Source organism: Procambarus clarkii, chromosome 16, assembly GCF_040958095.1.
Source record: "Procambarus clarkii isolate CNS0578487 chromosome 16, FALCON_Pclarkii_2.0, whole genome shotgun sequence".
NCBI lineage: Eukaryota > Metazoa > Arthropoda > Malacostraca > Decapoda > Cambaridae > Procambarus > Procambarus clarkii.
The window spans coordinates 5,634,534-5,654,252 of record NC_091165.1 but is presented as its reverse complement, the minus strand read 5'-3'; the positions used below and the strand labels follow the sequence as shown (position 1 = coordinate 5,654,252).

The window sequence follows — 19,719 nt, the reverse complement described above, 5'->3', positions numbered from 1 at the left end:
AACTTACGAAGGTTTTCCTTCTTAGTGTAGCTACCTGAATACCGACGTAGCCGCCACGAAGGCGCTAAGAAGAAAAACATTTGTAAGTACCTTCGTGAATCTGGCCCCTGGTGGATAGCATGCAGGACTCGTAATTCTGTGGCGTGAGTTCGATTCCCTCACCAGGCAGAAACAAATGGGGAAAGTTTCTTTCACCCTGAATGCCCCTGTTACCTAGCAGTAAATAGGTGCCTGGAAGTTAGTCAGCTGTCACGGGCTGCTTCCTGGTGTGTGTATATGTGTGCGGTGTGGGGAGAAAAAGTAGTTAGTAAACAGTTGATTGACAGTTGAGAGTTGGGTCAAAAGAGCAAAGCTCAACTCCCGCAAAACACAACTAGGTGAATACACACACACACACATGCACACACACACACACACAGCCACACATAGGTGGCAGTAAACCATGCGGCCTTGGAAGGGTTCGAAATTACCAAAGATTAGGTTAAAGGGCATCTGTTGGATTTGGACGTAAGAAAGGCTGTTGATCCGGACGGAATCTCACCTTGGGTACTTAATGAGTGTGCAGAAGTGTGTATAGTCGGTCTCAGGAGACAAGAGACTTACCAAAAATATGGAAGACGATTAATGTAGTCCAAATATACAAAAACAGTGACAGTCAAGAGGCAATGATCTGCAGGCTAGTGTCCTTAAATTGTATATCACGCAAGGTGATCTAGAAGATCGTGAGAAAAAACTAAGTAGCACATCTAGAGAGAAGGGACTTCGTGACACACCATCAAGATGAGTTCATGAATCATAAAGCTTCCCTAACTTGTTTACCAGAATTCTATGATTATGTAACAAAGATTAAGCAAAAAAGAGAATGTTGGGCAGACTTCATTTTCTTGGACTGTCGGAAAGCCTTTGACACAGTACCCCATAAGAGGCTGGTGCATAAGTTGGTGAAACAGGCAAGAGTAACTGGTAGGGGTCTCCAGTAGATAAGGGAGTATCTAAGAAATAGCAAGCAAAACTAGGTGAGTACCTATCTATATTAATCTAGCTAAACTAACCTGGTTGTAATATCCTAGTAGAACTCACCTACATGTATTCACCTTGCTGTAACCACCTAGCTGTACTCACCTAGTTGTACTCACCTAGTTGTGCTCATCTAGTTGTAGTCATCGAGCTCGATTAAGCAGCTACCTGTACTTTACTTAGCAGTACTCACCTACTTGTTCTAACATAGCTATACTCATCTAGTTGTACTCAACAAGTTCTTCTCACCCTAACAGAACTCACCTACCATTATTCGCCTTGAAGTACTCACCTAGTTGTACTCTCCTAGTTATACTCACCTACTTGTACTCCCCTAGTTACATTCATATAATTATACTCATCTAGTTACACTTACCTATTTGTTCTTAATGTAAAATCTGGTATAATAAAGAATCTTTTTGATGCACTTAAATTTTTTATTCCAATAAAAAGTTAGATTAAATGCTGCTTATTTGCTTCATGCACCTATGAAACAACATTTATAATTAATGTTAATGTTTTAAATGAAGTACATAAATACAATTTATAAATTAAAAAAAAAAATATGAAAACTTTATTATTTAATATATAAGTTAGCAAATAGTTTTAAAAAACAATTTTAAGCAAAATCATATTACAAAATAAATAAACAATTAGAAACTAAATGTTTTGCCCACCTTTCATCCAATTCAGACACAACATTTATAATTAATATTATTTTATGTCTCAAAATGATCATATTTAAAAATGAAAAAAACTTTTTTTTAATATAAAGGAGAAAGTATTGTTAAAATAGAATTTGCCAAATTACATAAAGAAATACTTTTACCATTCTTGGGTTAAATGTTGCTCACGTGCCTGTTTATCCATACTTGCAACTTTTCTTTCCCACGACCCTGTAGAAACATTAGTGAAGGTTTCAACAACGTTTTGTATGTGTTTGTGTGTTTTTCAACATGTGTTAAGAGTTGCATAATATTCATTCAAACAAAATTTGACTGTCCTAGGAAAGCATTACAAAAAACAAAATAACAGTCATAGAACAAACTTTCATTATTTCCTGGTTATAACTGTGATTTTGGTGTTGTTGGTGATAGGTATTTAGTCATTATTTTGAACTGCTTTTGATCCATGCGGGACACGTCAAGCAGACCTTCTTCCAGGGTGTGGAAGTCAAATGTGGTTTGGACCTTACAACCCAGACGAAGAAGAACTTCCTCGGCGAATGGGTTGGTAACAACTGTAGTGATCATTTGGAATCCCTGGATGCTAGCGATGGTGACAAGCATCTGAAAGTCGATGAAGCAATGGTAAAACTTAATTATATATTATTAGTTTTTTTACGTAAAAATATATTATTAGGCGATTTATTATTTTTGTTTGCAAGTTAAAAAGACGTCATTTACAATGGTTACCTTATGGTTTACCCCGATTAATTATCCTTGGAACATGATACAAAAGTAGCATTTCGACCATGTATCCAACTACTGCTAGGTGAATGGGGAAACATAGTTAATTATGCATGCCACGCCTTCCCTCTTTGCCTGAGATTAAACGTAGGCCATTTGCTCCCTTGAGGAGCTTGTGGGCTGAGGGCGTTGTTCACTACACCACACGGTCAGTCAGTACTCATACTGGTAGCTCTTCAGCTATTTACATAACATTAACTCTCCTACTTCTAACATCATCTCAGCTGGTTCGCCGCTCACATCATTTTTTTTATGTTTATCACCATCTCATTTGGAACACCACACACATCAACTCTTGCAATTAACGCCATCTAAGCTGGTTTATGACTAACTTCAACTCTTCTACTATTAACTTTATCTTCGGTAGTTCGCTTCCCACAATATCTTCTTTATCAATTCATCAAAATAGTTTAGGTGCTAGTTGGGCCTAAGGAGGATGGTAAGCTAATGGTATATCCCACTTATATTTTCACGAGAACTAATATACATGTGATAATATATTCTGGAGAATGTAAGAATTGCTAGGAGTGAAACCCGAAAAGTTATCGATTATCGCATCAAACTAATAGAGGACGAGATCAGTGACGAATTGCATGATACTCATACACGTTAAAAATACTGTTGCCCGTCTTGTTTCCAAAAGCTCTGTAATGCAATCTAGCGCTCTTTGAAATAAAATTTTATCCAAACTAATAAGCCTTCTATTCACCACACAAGCATCTTATTTATCCCAAACAAAGTCTCACAGAACATTTTATATATTAGTTAACGTTGCTTCCTTGGCAAAAGCCAACAGTTAATCTCCATAGAAGCCCAACTCCACAATCATGTTGGCTCATACTTAATTAAATCCACCACGCTAATGCCTTGACTTGTCCTTTTTCTTGGAATAGTACGATATTGGTGCCAGTTGGCGATAATCCAGGTATTGTCGAGGAATAATACACATTCAATATTCTAGTTGCATTTCCCCCTTATACTCATAATAAAAATTGATCCATTGCACTGGATCCATTATAAATGGTAGATACCTTTTTATGCCTACTCAATAAATTTGTCTTTACAACGAATCGAGGGACTTGATGAGAATTCAATTTATAACATGTCTTACTGTTAAGTGTTTATTAGGCGTTCCCTATGTCTCCAATGTTAGTGGCATGTTCTTGAGGTTTACTAGTGGTTTATAAATGTGTGCCACCGGTTGACAGGTGTGGGGGCTGTGTGTGCACAGTTCCAGTTTAGGGACTGAGGGCCAGTGGGTATCCAGAGCCCGTTTGGAAGTTTTAATAACCAAGTTGTTACCTTCAGATTGACCTTGAGTTATAAGGAGTACAATTAATGCCAAGAATTATATCGTACGTCTTATGCATATAAATCTTTGACTTATATACTTGGCTGTTTCCCCTACTCCTTGAATTTCCCTTGGCCCAAGCAAAAGCCTCTATTTCCCTAGACAACATTTAAAATTCATGACCACATGTGCTCAGTTGTGACATGGGAGGGGGGGGGGAGGAAAGATGTGGAAGGTATGTGTGAAGAAAGACAGGATGGGTTTGCTTGGGGCAAGATGGGGGAGGGTGTGTTTGAAGAATGACCGAATGGGTGTGCTTGGGTAAAGATTGTGAGAGCTTGTATAAAGAAAGACAGGATGGGTGTGCGTGGGGGAAGATGGGGAAGGCGTGTCCAGGATGGGTTTGCGTGGGGGGAAAATGGGGTGGGCTTGTGTGAACAAAGACAGGATGGGTGTGCGTGGGGAAAGATAGGGAGGGCGTGTGTAAATACAGGATGGGTGTGCATAGGGGGAGAGGATATCTAGGGGGGTTGTTGATTTGTTCCAAAAGACCTGCTAGTTATTGCACCAGGTTGTTTCTTGAGTACCGACGAATAAAGACTCCAACCACTTCCTGAGAGAAAAACAACCGACCATGGCAACTACACTCCCACTACCGTTGGTCGACCAGCAATGAACACTGGAGTGCTTGTAATTTACCTGGGGAGAACACCTTTTACGCTTCTTGATCTTGGAGTGGTGTTCAGTGTCAACTTTATGCGACTCCATAACTGGCCTCATTGTCTTGAGTACACACCCTACTCGAGCCGCCGAGACTCCCCGCTCTCTCCTTGTTTGAGATAATCTCCTAAATTCCCCTTTATTGAATTATTGTCCACTGTCACCCTGTCTGCAACCGTGACCACCTCTCTCTCACTCTCTCTCTCTCTCTCTCTCTCTCTCTCTCTCTCTCTCTCTCTCTCTCTCTCTCTCTCTCTCTCTCTCTCTCTCTCTCTCTCTCTCTCTCTCTCTCTCTCTCTCTCTCTCTCTCTCTCTCTCTCTCTCTCTCTCTCTCTCTCTCTCTCTCTCTCTCTCTCTCTCTCTCTCTCTCTCTCTCTCTCTCTCTCTCTGTCTCTCTCACTGTCACCCTGTCTCTCTCTCACTGTCACCCAGTCTGCAACCGTGACCACCTCTCTCTCTCTCTCTCTCTCTCTCTCTCTCTCTCTCTCTCTCTCTCTCTCTCTCTCTCTCTCTCTCTCTCTCTCTCTCTCTCTCTCTCTCTCTCTCTCTCTCTCTCCTTCTCTCTCTCTCTCTCTCTCTCTCTCTCTCTCTCTCTCTCTCTCTCTCTCTCTCTCTCTCTCTCTCTCTCTCTCTCTCTCTCTCTCTCTGTCTGTCTGTCTCTCTCTCTCTCTCTCTCTCTCTCTCTCTCTCTCTCTCTCTCTCTCTCTCTCTCTCTCTCTCTCTCTCTCTCTCTCTCCTTCTCTCTCTCTCTCTCTCTCTCTCTCTCTCTCTCTCTCTCTCTCTCTCTCTCTCTCTCTCTCTCTCTCCTTCTCTCTCTCTCTCTTTCTCTCTCTCTCTCTCTCTCTCTCTCTCTCTCTCTCTCTCTCTCTCTCTCTCTCCTTCTCTCTCTCTCTCTCTCTCTCTCTCTCTCTCTCTCTCTCCTTCTCTCTCTCTCTCTCTCTCTCTCTCTCTCTCTCTCTCTCTCTCTCTCTCTCTCTCTCTCTCTCTCTCTCTCTCTCTCTCTCTCTCTCTCTCCTTCTCTCTCTCTCTCTCTCTCTCTCTCTCTCTCTCTCTCTCTCTCTCTCTCTCTCTCTCTCTCTCTCTCTCTCTCTCTCTCTCTCTCTCTCTCTCTCTCTCTCTCTCTCTCTCCTTCTCTCTCTCTCTCTCTCTCTCTGTTACGGACCCGAGCCCAGCGTCGTAGCACGGAGCGGTGACGACAACGCCATCTGAGGGTCAGCTCCCGAAACCCCCTCCAAATGGACGACGCCATCTAGTGAGGACGGGGTATACCGGCCACAGGGGCTGGATTCCCGTCTTAATCAGCTCGTGACATAGCCGCTGCTGATCTCTGGTTAGGTGACGCTTAGACAGCAACGCCATCTATGGAGTGGATAGGTGGGCGTTTGTGTCTAAGCCTGTAAGTGAGGTACCCTAGGGTGTCCCTAGTACTGATGACGTGTCTGATTACAGAGTCGACCTGGGACTGCTGGATTGGACGATGGGCAGTCTACCCAAGGCAGCCATAGTATCTCCACGTGTTTGCTGCAGAAGCTGTGAGTCACCCCCCGGATGAACACTGTTGTGTTAGCCTGCCTGTGACGTGGCAGAACCAGGAATTGTCGTACCCGGGGCTGACTGGTGGAGAAGACTAGCCACTGGGGTGTTGAGAGAGGAGTGATCAGCAGAATCACACGAGGCTCCTGCCTAGGGCTCGCAATCCTAGTATCGGTCGTGGAGTGGCCTACGCAGCGAAGCTGATTGGAACCTGCCAGCTACAGGCTGGATTTGTGATTGAAGGCCTCCACGACAGTGCACCCAGTGGGACTGTGATTTGGCTGGCCTGTGGCCAGGGTAGACTCGCCTAGAGAATCGAAGGATTCATCGTGAGGCCACAAGAAGAGAACCAGGGCTAAGCATCGTTGAGCACCGTGGAGCATTCTGTGTCTTCAGGGGAAGACCATTTTGTACATTATAATGTTTATACCCCCCCGTGTGACAGTTTATATATCTATTTATTGGTGGTGGTAATATATATATTTAATTTAGTGTATTTGTATCCCTTCCCCTTTAATTTACTTGCGTTATGGAACACTCCCCTTGAAAGCCACTACTAACTTGGGGCCGGATACCCAAACTCTAATAACATCAGAGAAAGAACCCAGTTGCGACCCAATAAGGGCCGTAACACTCTCTCTCTCTCTCTCTCTCTCTGGGAAACCTCACCAGGACAAGAGCAAAGACCAGCTATTAACAAAAAACTGGTCTTTGTTAAAAACGCACACACACAAAAATTATATGATACCATATTACCACAAAATACTCTAAGCTGCTACAAACTGGTAGGATTCTAATATATCCTAACTTCATCAACTATCTATATCAGGCTGTTGCACGACTCGTGGCATACAACCTATGACCTCCTCACTGCTTGGGGCTGAAATGCATGGCACAACAATAATATATCTTCAACCATAAAAGAATATGAATATCTGCTTGGGACTGAAATACCTGGAACATCTACATAAGTATCCCCAACAAAAAAGAAATAAATCTCTCTCCTTACACTGTGTCTTACATGCCAATAAACAATCAAGCACTCCCTTCATACATTAGTGTGTCCACATGATCCTCTTTTCTGCTCCTAGAGCTCACTATCAATGCATATATCTAGGTCCTCCAAAATATGGAAAGTCACTTCTTCAGTTCTTCCAGTCTGATGCAAATGAAGTCCTACTCCAACATCAGTAAAGCTCTTCCACTGACTTCACAAAGAAACGTGTAGCTTCCCTACGATGCTTGAAGTTTAACTCCACACCATGGAGTTCTGCTCTACCTCAGAGTTTTGCATACCTTCTTCTCCAGCCTCGAATTTCCTCATTTAACTTCTTTACAGACAAACCTGCAATTCCATTATCATGATAGTAAAATGTTTTCCTAACAAAGCGTAACTAGTAAACATTTATGCCAGCACTAAATCTCGCCCTCCGACGCTGCTTCGCATCAGCCCATCTGTGATGGTTACTTCCCCATCCTTTGGCGAGTCCATACTGGACACAGCGGCTCTTCAGTCAATAATATTGATATCAGCTGTGCCTAATATCACCTACACCGGGGAGACCGTCCTTATCACTGACCTCACTGCTACCACTCCGTATCCACTCGCCAGAGTCCACCTGGATTGTCCTTTCGTGACCGGTGAAGTCCAAGTCGCCATCAGGGGAAAAGCCTTTTCCCATGTCTGGAGTGCAACTTCTCCTGGGCAACGACTTGGCAGAAGATCTGCAACAGTCCAACCTGATCATCATGGATAAACCCCAGGTGTATAACTCTGTAGTGGACAATCCCATCTTTAAGTATGTTTCAGCAGAGGTCCAAGAAAGTGATGAAGTTTCTCCTCCGGTTTTGGTGACCACCCGTGCACAAGCTGCACGCCCGCAACCAGCTGACTCTATTGCAACCGCTGTCCCTCAAGACCCTCAGAATCTACCACCGAATCTTACTAGTTTGGAGTTCCGTAAGTTACAGAGGGAGGATCCATCATTAACACCATTATTCTTCCTGGCTGAGACTCAACCTGACAGTATCCCTGGGTTCTTCCTAGAGAATCAGTTGCTCTACCGCAGGTACAGACCCAGTAAGCTGAAGGAGGACGACGATTGGGCAAATGTCGAACAACTAGTGGTTCCCACCAGCCTACGGCCCGATGTTCTACACCTGGCCCACGGACCACTTTCTCACTATGGTTTTAACAAAACCTACCACGGAAAGAGACAAGACTACTACTGGCCAGGTATGGTTAAAGACGTCAAAAGTTACGTGAAACAGTTTCATACATGTCAGATGGCAGGTAAATCTAGCATCTCTATTCCTAAGGCACCGTTGAATCCTATCCCAGTGCCTTCGGAACCTTTCCACAGGCTCATCATAGACTGTGTTGGTCCTTTACCCCGGACCAGTTCTGGCAACGCCTATATACTAACTATCCTGTGTCCTACCACCAGATTCCCCATAGCAGTTCCTGTAAAGAACATTACGGCTGCTACTGTGGTGAAACAACTATTGAAGATCTTCACCCAGTATGGATTTCCAAGAGAGGTTCAAAGTGACTGTGGCACCAACTTCACCAGTGATCTCTTCAAGAAGACACTGGAAAAATTCAACATCACACAGGTACTGTCCAGCCCCTATCATCCTGCTTCACAGGGTTCTCTTGAACGTAGTCATCAGACTATTAAAGCACTCCTAAAGAAATTTTGCAATGAAATCTTAAAGGACTGGGATAAACAACTTGACCTCATTGTGTGCATTTTCAGAAGTGTCCCCAATGAGTCTCTAGGAGTATCTCCTTATGAGATGCTCTACGGACGTAAGTGCCGTACTCCTATCAAAGCTTTTAAAGACTCTCTACGTAATGCCACCTTCAGTGACCCCTCAGAATGTGCCCAGTTTCTTCAAAACTTAAAACACATTCTAGAGAGAGTACGTAAATTTGCTAATGACAATCTATTGAAAGCTCAGGAGAGGATGAAGACTCATTTTGACCAAAGCAGCAAACTAAGGAAATTTAAACCAGGAGACTTCGTGTTGGTATATTTTCCTATCCCAGGTTCTCCATTGCAAAACAAGTTTTCAGGACCTTACCGCATCAAGGAGCGCAGAAACAACCACAACTACGTTCTTGAGACTCCAGATAGGCGGCGGAAGACCCAGTTGTGCCACGTCAACCTCCTGAAGCAGTATCAAGGCACTCCCCCCACTGTGTTGGTATCATTATCCACATTTAAAGGTCCATACCTCCACAGTGAGACCTTCGCTGCTTTTCCTCCCGAAAGCACTAACACTGAGTCAGTGCCTTCCAACTCGGAAATCCTAACTGATCTTCATACCAATTTACAGGACTGTAATAATGCTCCTTTGCTATGTTCTGATCACATTCTCGCCTCTCCAGATATCACGAAGCCCTTCTTCATCAAGGTCGACGCCAATGGTACCAGCATCGGGGGGCGTCCTGATGCAACAACGAGGCGAGGAGGTTCTGCCTCTTAGCTACTACAGCTACAAGTTAAAACCTCACCAGAAGAACTACAACACTATCGAAAAGGAACTTCTCTCCATCATCCTGAACTTACAGCACTTCGAATCGTACCTACAAAGTGCTCGGTCTACCACCATCTACTCGGACCACAATCCCCTATGCTTCCTACAGCAAGCCCAATTCAACAATCAATGACTTCTACGATGGGCTTTGTATCTGCAGAATTTCAACCTGGAGATCTTCTACATCAAGGGTTCTGACAACATCATAGCAGACGCCCTCTCCAGAGTCTATGAGGTAGAGGCAGCTACACCTACCACTCTACCATCTGAAGACGTAACTTCACCCATTAGAGCAGGCTTCGGGGGAGAGTTGTGACGATAATCTCTTTCAAGAGAGATTGAGCCTGTTCTTCTCTACATAAAGTTACTTATATGTACAACAATAAGATGCTAGCTTCAAGATACGTCTACCAGTAGCAAAAAACGTTTTGACCAGGAGGCAAACGTACCCAAAACTCCCCCCAACTCCACACTCCCTCCGTGCCGGCTCCGTAATCAACCAGCAAACTACCATTCCCAGCCTGCCTGCTTCTGATTGGTGACCCGCTGACTGCACACCTGCACCTCAGCGCCATCTACTTAGTCGATGTCTGGGCTTGAACCAGTCATTGAGTTAGAATATGTTGTGCTCTCAAACTGTGAACAACTAACTGATATACGCTCTATCAGGTGGATGTTTCTCAGCTAGCGCTTTATTCTCAGCACCTGTTTAATCACTTTTCTGTCTTTATATTATAGAATAATGTCATTCCTGTTCTTAATTTTTGTATTATATTTTTGACTTGTTTGTTTGCACTGTACATAGCCAAGGGATTCTTTTGTTCATAATTTGTTTTCAATATTAATTAAAGTTTCATTGTTCATACTATGTGTTTTGCGTGTCTTCCCTTAATTTACCACTGACAACAGCCAAGCAGTCTATCTTTTTTTTTGTAAATGTGACTAGGCATTGACACCAGCCATTAGGAGGACTGCCGAACATCTACACTCCTACACATTCCCGTCAGAATATATATATATATATATATATATATATATATATATATATGTATATATATATATATATATATATATATATATATATATATATATATATATATATATATATATATATATACATATATATATATATACATACATATATATATATATATATATATATATATATATATATATATATATATATATATGTATATATATGTATATATATATATATATATATATATATATATATATATATATATATATATATATATATATATATATATATATATATAAATGCGAACAAGCCTGAATGGTCCCCAGGACATATGCAACTGAAAACTCAAGTGGATTAAGGCGTCTTGTACATACCAGTTGCGTTGCTTCTGGGATTATGGGTTCGAGTCACTTCTGGGGTGTGAGTTTTCAGTTTGATATATATATATATATATATGTTGGAAATTTCCAACACCGAATACAACACTGTTGTATTCTCATTAATTATTACTAATGCTACTAATCTTTGTAGTAAGTAAAATTACCACAACGTAGAATTCACATGTACTAATAATTTCATCTGTGCAATAGGCTAGAATTCTCATGTCACCCGACGCCAGTATTGCGTCAGATTTCATTACAATAAACACATTATATCCAATGTATCTGAGAATTGAATTCGATTCTCTATAACCAAGGCGTTCTGTGTGATAATTAATTACAGATAAATTGACCTCCAATTGAAAGCCGAATAGAGCGTTAGAGTCATAGCAGTTATCTAGCAATAAAAATTAACGTCACAAGTGAATGCCCTGGAGAGACATTAATTCCTCTCCATTATACGTTTACTATCACTGAACTGGCAAATAATAATATTTCACTCTTCTAAATAATAAACCCGTCCTGTCTCGAACATTTCAAGCACAACTGCGAGAAATACTAATATTCATGATAATAATTTGTCTAATGAACGCGAGACGCGGAGAGGGGAAGGAGAGCAAGCCAGTACATGTGTTGAGAAGCTCTCGAGAGGACCTGTTCGCGTCGTGCTCACGAGGAGACGCCATTACCCAGTCATCAGGGTAAACGCTATCCATCCTCCAGAAGAAAGTCGCCACTGTGAGGCGTGAAAGGCCTTGCAGACAATATCTTCAACTGGTGTCAGTGTCACATAAAGAACCTATCAATTCTGGTTCTTTGTGATTCCACGTGACCGGCCAGTGAAGCGCGCCATTATCTAGGATAGGTGAAGCAAGAGCCTGGGACGCGAATTTCGGCAATTTTAAAACTTACACAGTGCCCATATTAGCTAAGTATATTATCCTTATTTGATGCATCTGATAGGGTGTAGAATTGTAGCTGGGTGATTTGTCGTGACGACGTATACCAACACCAAACTACAGGTCAATATCCATTATCTACTATTAACATTAATTTCTTGGACATAGAAATTCAGTAGTTTAATTAGTTGCTACTGTAAATATTTGTTTTGCAGCACGTGAGAAGAATTCTCCTAGCTGTCCTCTCCCATGTCAATCGAATCCCAATCGTCATCCAGTCGAGCCCAGGAGAATCAGAGGAAGCGTCGTGACTTACTTTAAGGAATCGTCATTAAGCTAAGATTCCTTTGTATTCCTTTAATAATTATCTGGAATTATTTACATGCAGAACTCTGTTTTGGATTGACATGTGTTTATTATGATTATCATTATTATATTCATAATCTATGTTCCCATTAATGATAATGACATTGATTTCACAATAATTCATAGGATTAGATTATTATATCTTGGATTAGTGAACGAACCACACTAGTTCCTGGACGTACTGAGTTCCAGTAATAACCCCCCAATGTCGGTGTTTGAGGTTTGATTCATTTAATTATACAGCCCATTAATTATTTCTATGATCATATTCTCTAGTATTTTATCCATAGTTACTGGTTCATCTAGGAATTATCAAATGATCATAATTTCTCAGTTTCCCTCTTTACTATAAAAGTGGGTGGTCCTTCGTAATTTAATTTACTATATTAATATTTAAATAATTAGATTCAAGCCCCAAATGTTCCACATTATGGTCCTTATCGAACCGGATTGGCATTAAATTTATAATTAAAATATTAATCATTAATAACTAATCCTTGTGTGACATAAGCTAGACTAACTATTTAATTAATTGTGTAACTAACAGTGTAACACATCAGTTAGTCTAGATCACACTAACATATTGCTACTTTCACCTCATGTATAAGGTAGCTTTAGTGGGTCATAGCCAATTACCCACAACACTTAGACCTATACCTCACACAGAGGTGAGAATTTTTAGGTCACCAGGAGCAACAGCTCATAACTTTTATAACAACCCCACACTAACACCTGCGTTAGAGTGGCCTCACCATCTAACCATTATATACTTAGGTGGTAATGACATCCATCCCACTCGTCATCCAGCTGAGGTGATCAAACACCTCAAAGCCATAATTTCTTCTTTCAAGCTCATCAGTGAATCGGTAGCATTCACATTAGTGGAACCTCGCCAACCAAGTCAAGATAATCGTTGGGGAGTAACCCCAGAATACTACCAGAGAGCTGCTAAGTACATAAATTTCAGGCTGAAAAAACGAGTGAGATTGGATGCCACATATATCAAATTTACAGCCAGACCTTATAGACAGAACCTGACCAGAGATGGTATACACTTGTCAGGAGAGTCTAGGTTGCATGTGGTTGACAAGTTAATTAACACCATCAACCATCACAGACGGCTGTGGCTATCAAGCCAAACTTAACTGTACATAATTGTTTTCACCTGTGTGTGCAAGAGCACTCTTATAAAACAAAAAACCCAAAAATACAGCACAACTATATTTACCTTACTGCACCACAATAATCTTTACCAATGTTATTAGGTAGAATTTAGGCTGAGATTGTGCTGAATTTGGTACAAGCCCAGACTAAATAACTTTATAATTCTTAGTTAGGAATTATCACGACTAGCCCTAAGCTAGTCAGTAGTGTATGTATTATGCTATTTGTGCTGACCCTAAACAGGGTGGGATTAATTTTTGAGATAGCTCTGATTGGAGTGTCTCCATAATATTTCTCTTGTATGCATTATTTGTGTATCTATTTTGTGTATTGCTGGATAATCTCCATTAACTCTGATGGTGATATAGATGAGCTAACCGGACGAGAACTAATGGTGAAGTTCAGACAGTGCACAAAATATCTAGCTATTTGTTGTTAGGTAGGTAGGTACATTCAACCTCAAGTGAGGTAAATTATAAATAGCCACCTTAAATTAGGCTACATTTAATGTTACTTGTCCACTAATGAACAAGTACCCAAGCTTCATTAGTAATACATATACTAATCCCATGAAGTTTGGACCTAAGCCCAACATGGCTACTCCTGAGCAATTGAGGAGAACCTACATTGGCCTTAAAGGTCATTTGACCAGATTAATTAACAAGGCTGAGGGCTTAACTAAAGATACTCCCATTGATTCTTATCACTTAGACATCAGTTAGAGTGGCTGATTTGAAATTTGATCAAGTCAAGTCTGCAGGTCAATCTTACCTTGATTTGCTAAATACTGTAGAAACCGATCCTGAGGAAGTAAGTCAAATTGTAGACGACATCTCCCAGTATGAAGATGAGACTCAAGATATAATTATCAGGCAAAATAATAGATATAATTATCTAAATTAGGAAAACAATCTGGATCCAATACCAGTAACACTGGGTCTCACTTCAATAACCAACTACCAGAGGTTCGTCTACCTACTTTAGACTTACCTACATTTTCAGGATTAGATACAGAAAGTTGGGACGATTTCTGGAGTAAATTCGTAGATGCGGTAGACTCTAAAGCTAACGTTCCTCAAACCACCAAATTCACTTATCTACAAGGCTTGTTAAGAAATGAAGCCTTGAAAGTAATCTCCAATATAACACTGACCAGTGATGGTTACACATCAGCTGTTCAATTACTCAAAACCAACTACGATAACAAGGAGAGAACTATTACTGTCTTAGTTCAAAAATTGCTAGATTTACCCTCTGCTAATAATTCCGCAGAGTCTCTCCAAAATTTCAGACTAGAGTTAGAGTCTTTACTCAAGGCCTTAAGCCTTAAAGTCCAAGTTCAGTCAGCCGAATGGATGACTAAAGTAGTTGTTAAGCGAAAATTGCCAAGAGAAACTTTAGATAAGTTGTGTACTATATACAATACGACCTTTTTGACTCTGAAAGAAATCACAGAAGGTCTGCATACCTTAGTCGAAAGACAAAGAGCCAATCAAGATGGGGAGAAAGTTTCAAACTCCTCCGCTAACTCCCATCGTAACTCAGCTCAAGTTGACACTTCAGTCAAACCAAAAATGACTTTAAATAAGTCTAATAAATATAAATATAAACCTATTTCATCCACTGGGAAAAGAAGTGGAAATGTAGGTACATATTCGGTGTCTCCTTCTGAGATAACCAATGACTTGTCTACTAAAGAGACTAAGTCTATTAACCAGAGAAGGTGTCTGCTCTGCAATCAGGGACACACCATTTATCAATGCTCTGTTTATCCTACTTATAATGTTAGGGTTAAAAGGTTACAAGAATTGCACAAGTGCACCAAGTGCATGGGCTCTCATGATCCCAAGAAATGTGCAGTGCAGCTACGTTCTTGCAACCGCTGTAACCAAGGTGTACACCACTACGCGTTATGTAGAAAATCATCTACACCAACCATGACCACTGGGGAGAATTCTACGAATTCTACCGCAGTGCAATATTGCAAAGTGCATCAAGAGGTAAATGTACTTGCTACTGAGTCAGGCAATAATACTACTCTGCCTACAGCTCAACTTAAACTAATAAACCGAAGATCTAGAATTAACACTAGAGGTCTTTTTGACCAAAGTTCACAGAAAACCTTCATTACAGAACAGTTGGTAGATGAGTTAAATTTAAAACCTGCCAAAAGTGTGAGGTTAAATATTTCTGGTTTCTTGTCAAATAGTGAACCTCGTGACTACAAGGTAGTTAAAGTATTAGTAAGACTCGGATCTTCTACTAGTCCAATCCAAGCGGTAGTAGTGGAAAAACTTCCTACAGACCTGCAGGTCACAGGATTAGCTCGCACTGCGAGACATCTTAAACGAAACCGCATGAGGCTGGCAGATTATAAAATAAATTCTGACTGCCTCACAGATGTTGGATTACTTATAGGCGCGGATCATTATTACAAGCTTATGACTGGATGCACTAGGCAACATGGAATGAATTTGTTGTCGTCCGCAGGAGGCAAATTGCTTACGGGATCAGTGTTTTTCAGACAAGGTCCAGCGCCCACCAACCAACAAGCCAATAACATAATCGTGGCGTGACTAGGCTTGGAGCAGTCACCCCTACGTTTCAGGGAAATATCTGAGGATATTGAGTCTGACCCACCAATACATCGTTTGTGGGATTTAGACACTTTAGGCATTATCCCTGAACAACTAAGTCCTGATGATACGTGGACTTACCAGCAATACCTGGATACAGTTGTCTATTCAAATAAACAATACTGGGTAAGACTCCCATGGAAGTTGGATCATCCACAACTTCCAGTTAATTATTTTATGGCAGCCTCACAATTGCAGTCTCAATTAACACGACTACAGAAGCAGCCAGACAAACTGAACATGTATCACCAACTTATCCAACAACAACTTAACAGTAAATTCATTGAAGTTGTTGAACACGATGACCGAAAAACAGGTCATTATTTACCTCATCACGCTGTGGTGAAAGACTCATTGACAACACCTATTCGTATTGTCTTTAATTGCAGTGCTAAAGTAAAGCCAAGCAGTGTGTCTTTAAATGCATGTCACCAAACGGGACCTAGCCTAACACAAAGGCTACATGATGTGTTGTTACGATTTCGCACAGGCATTTTTGCCTATACAGCTGATATCAGCAAAGCCTTTCTCCGAGTAGGGTTACAGGAGGAAGATCGTGACTACACAAAATTCCTCTGGATTAAAGATCCACTGGATCCTAACAGTGAAGTAATCACCTATCGTTTTGCCTCAGTATTATTTGGAGCTACGTCCTCACCGTTTCTTTTGCAAGCGACATTAGACACACATTTGAGGAAATCAAACAGCCCCTATAAGGCAGACATTAGCGACAACTTGTATGTCGACAATTTTCAGGGGACAACTAATGATCAAGCTGATCTGGTAGAAATCTACCATGAGGCTAACCGTGAACTATTAGGAGCTAATATGCCACTACAGTCATGGGCCTCATATAATAAACTGCTTAACCAGGTAATCGAGAAAGAATTTCCAGATTATCAGGTACCCAGTCAATTAAAGGTTCTAGGCGTGGAATGGAACACCAGTACTGACGAGATGAATGTCAAGTCAGTACAAACTGATAATTCAACCCTTACCATGAGAACACTGCTCTCATTTGTCAGTTAACCATTTGACCCTTTAGGCCTACTTAGTCCTATATTAATAAGGGGTAAACTCCTAATGCAGGAGTGCTGGCAGAAACATATGGGATGGGATGATCCGTTATCAAGTGAGTTACAAGCTAAATGGCAAATACTCTCAACGGATTTTAATCAGTTAGGCGTTTTGAAATTTCCTCGTAATGCTTCAGGACCAAACTTACCCACCGATTTGCACGTTTTCTGCTATGCCTCTGGCAAAGCATATGGCGCAGTAGCCGATTTAGTTAATAGTGCACAATCAATTTTGCTCACATCTAAAGCAAGAGTTGCTCCCATTAAGAAGAGATCTTTACCTCAGATGGAGTTGACTGCATTGCTGGTGGGAGTAAGATTGGCTCGTTGCCTGGCAAAGACACTCAATAATATCCACTTTGGTGAGATTGTAGTGTGGTCAGACAACGAGGCAGTCTTACAATGGGTAAGAAACAATAACAACAAAACTCCCTACGTCAGTAATCGCGTCAGGGAGATTCATGATTTATCTGCTGGATATAAATTTAGACATGTTCCTACCAAGGACAATCCTGCAGATTATTTGTCTCGAGGATTAACATTCAAACAACTTGTCAAGTCTTCGCTGTGGTTCAATGGACCTTCATGGCTTGTTGGTGGTCAGTGGCCCAAACAAAAGCCACAAGTCATTGTGACCAATATCACCACTCCCATGAAAGAACCAGAACCTCAACGAATATTAGCCACTGATGCTCACCATTATTCTAACTTAAGCAAATTGCTACGAGTGACTGCACATGTGTTTGATTTTCTTACTAAGGTAGGAATTCGACATAAGTTTCCCAATCCTATCCTCTACTGGATCAAACGTGCACAACAAGAGACATATGGAAGCGAATATGAAAATCTTCCAGATAAATTAACTAAGTCTCTAGGCATCTGGTATGATGCCAACACTCATAATATACTACGATGTGGAGGACGTTTGCTTCATGCAAAAATTGACTTGGACACAAAGAATCCAATTCTTCTACCTCGTCATCACATCATCACTAAACTTCTTGTCTTACATCACCATCAATATGGTACCTTACATGGTGGAGTTTTAGATACTCTCACCGACCTTAGACAAAAGTACTGGCTTCCTCAAGGTCGTCAGACAGTTAAGTCAATTATTAAATCTTGTGTAGTCTGTAAGAGATACGACGCTAGAGTATGTCCTTACCCAGGACCTCCACCACTCCCAGAAGAGAGAGTGGTTCATCTTCGTCCTTTCGAAACCACTGGTGTTGATTACACAGGAGCCTTACTTCTCACTGGTAACCCAGATAATATACCAGTGAAAGCGTACATTTGTCTCTTTACGTGTGCTACAACCAGAGGCGTACATTTGGAGGTCACTCCAGACATGAGTGCTGAAGCCTTCATCCAGGCCTTCCGCCGATTTGCTGCTCGCAGATCTTGTCCCAAATTAATGATATCGGACAATGGTTCCAATTTTGTGGCAGGAGAATCTTGTTTGCGAGAAGTCTGGAACCACCCAGAAGTACAGTCAGTCCTACAGAGACGACAATGTCACTGGAAATTCATAGCACCGAGAGCCCCTTGGCAAGGTGGGTTCTATGAGCGAATGGTAGGCACAGTCAAGAAGTGTCTAAGGAAAACTTTACACAGACAAAAGGTCAGCTACTCAGAACTCCAAACTATTGTTGTGGAAATCGAGGCGCGAGTCAATAACCGCCCAATAACCTACCTGTCTGATGATTTCACTCAGAGAGAACCTCTGAGTCCCTCACACTTGATCCATGGAGGTCTACTGAGCCCTCTCATCCCTTTAGCCGAAGAGGACCCTGTAGACCCGTCACATGTGACCAGAGGAGACTTGGTGGAAAGCTACCAGCATCTCTCCAGAGTTATTAACAGGTGGAATGAGGTGTGGACTCGAGAGTACCTCACAGCTCTACGAGAGTATCACTACGGAGCTTCGAGTCCTTACAATAAGGTGCAATTAAAACCAGGGGACCTAGTACTAGTCGACAGTGATGGACCAAGGTCAGAGTGGCCTATAGGCAAAATTGTTGCCATTCATCCAGATCATCAAGGTGTCCTGAGAGTAGTTAAAGTTTTATGCCGAGGCAACACTACTCTAAAAACTTTAGAGAAGCTGGTTCCCCTTGAATTGACTGAGCAAGAATATCAGCCAGATCCAGTTTCCCCAGTAATTTCCGAGGGCAATAATTCTGATCCTCCAAGCAACCGCCCCACTAGAGCTGCTGCTCAACAATGTAGGCGGATTTTGCAAGCCTATTACAACTCTGAACAAGAGTAATTTCCTTTACATCCCACTTAGATAACTATGATGATGCTGCGATGGGATGTCGAGTAACAAACCATTACAAGTCACTATGACCAAGGGCATTCCCATCACAGTAGATTCTGTTGTTTAAATTGTGTGATTTAAAATCTTTAATTATTGTGTAGGCTATAAATAACATGTTTTATTTGACATGTAATTAGCAAGACTCAAGTTTCTTGTAAGTCCTTGATAAATACGGGACGTTCGTTATGTGTGTACTAACATACTAACATTTTAACATACTAATATACTAATATTAATAACAACTTCGGGATAGGTCAGTACTCCACAGTACACTACGACCCTAGAATCCTCCCCCCGGAGTTATGTTGGAAATTTCCAACACCGAA

At 41.3% G+C, this 19,719-nt stretch overlaps 1 protein-coding gene across 5 annotated transcripts in view; it reads right to left on the bottom strand.

The window, feature by feature from the left end:
• Nucleotides 1-1,462: 1,462 nt before the first annotated feature.
• Nucleotides 1,463-19,719, bottom strand: part of LOC123760097 (uncharacterized) — a 208,150-nt gene continuing 189,893 nt past the window's right edge. For 2 of the 5 annotated variants that reach the window (XM_069325717.1, XM_069325718.1), the window contains exon 5: nt 1,463-2,306. In XM_069325717.1, the coding sequence (XP_069181818.1) occupies nt 2,082-2,306 (225 nt within the window). In that variant the 3' untranslated portion in view covers nt 1,463-2,081. The remainder of the gene's footprint in view (nt 2,307-19,719) is intronic. The other 3 variants (XM_069325720.1, XM_069325721.1, XM_069325719.1) reach the window with 2 other exon arrangements.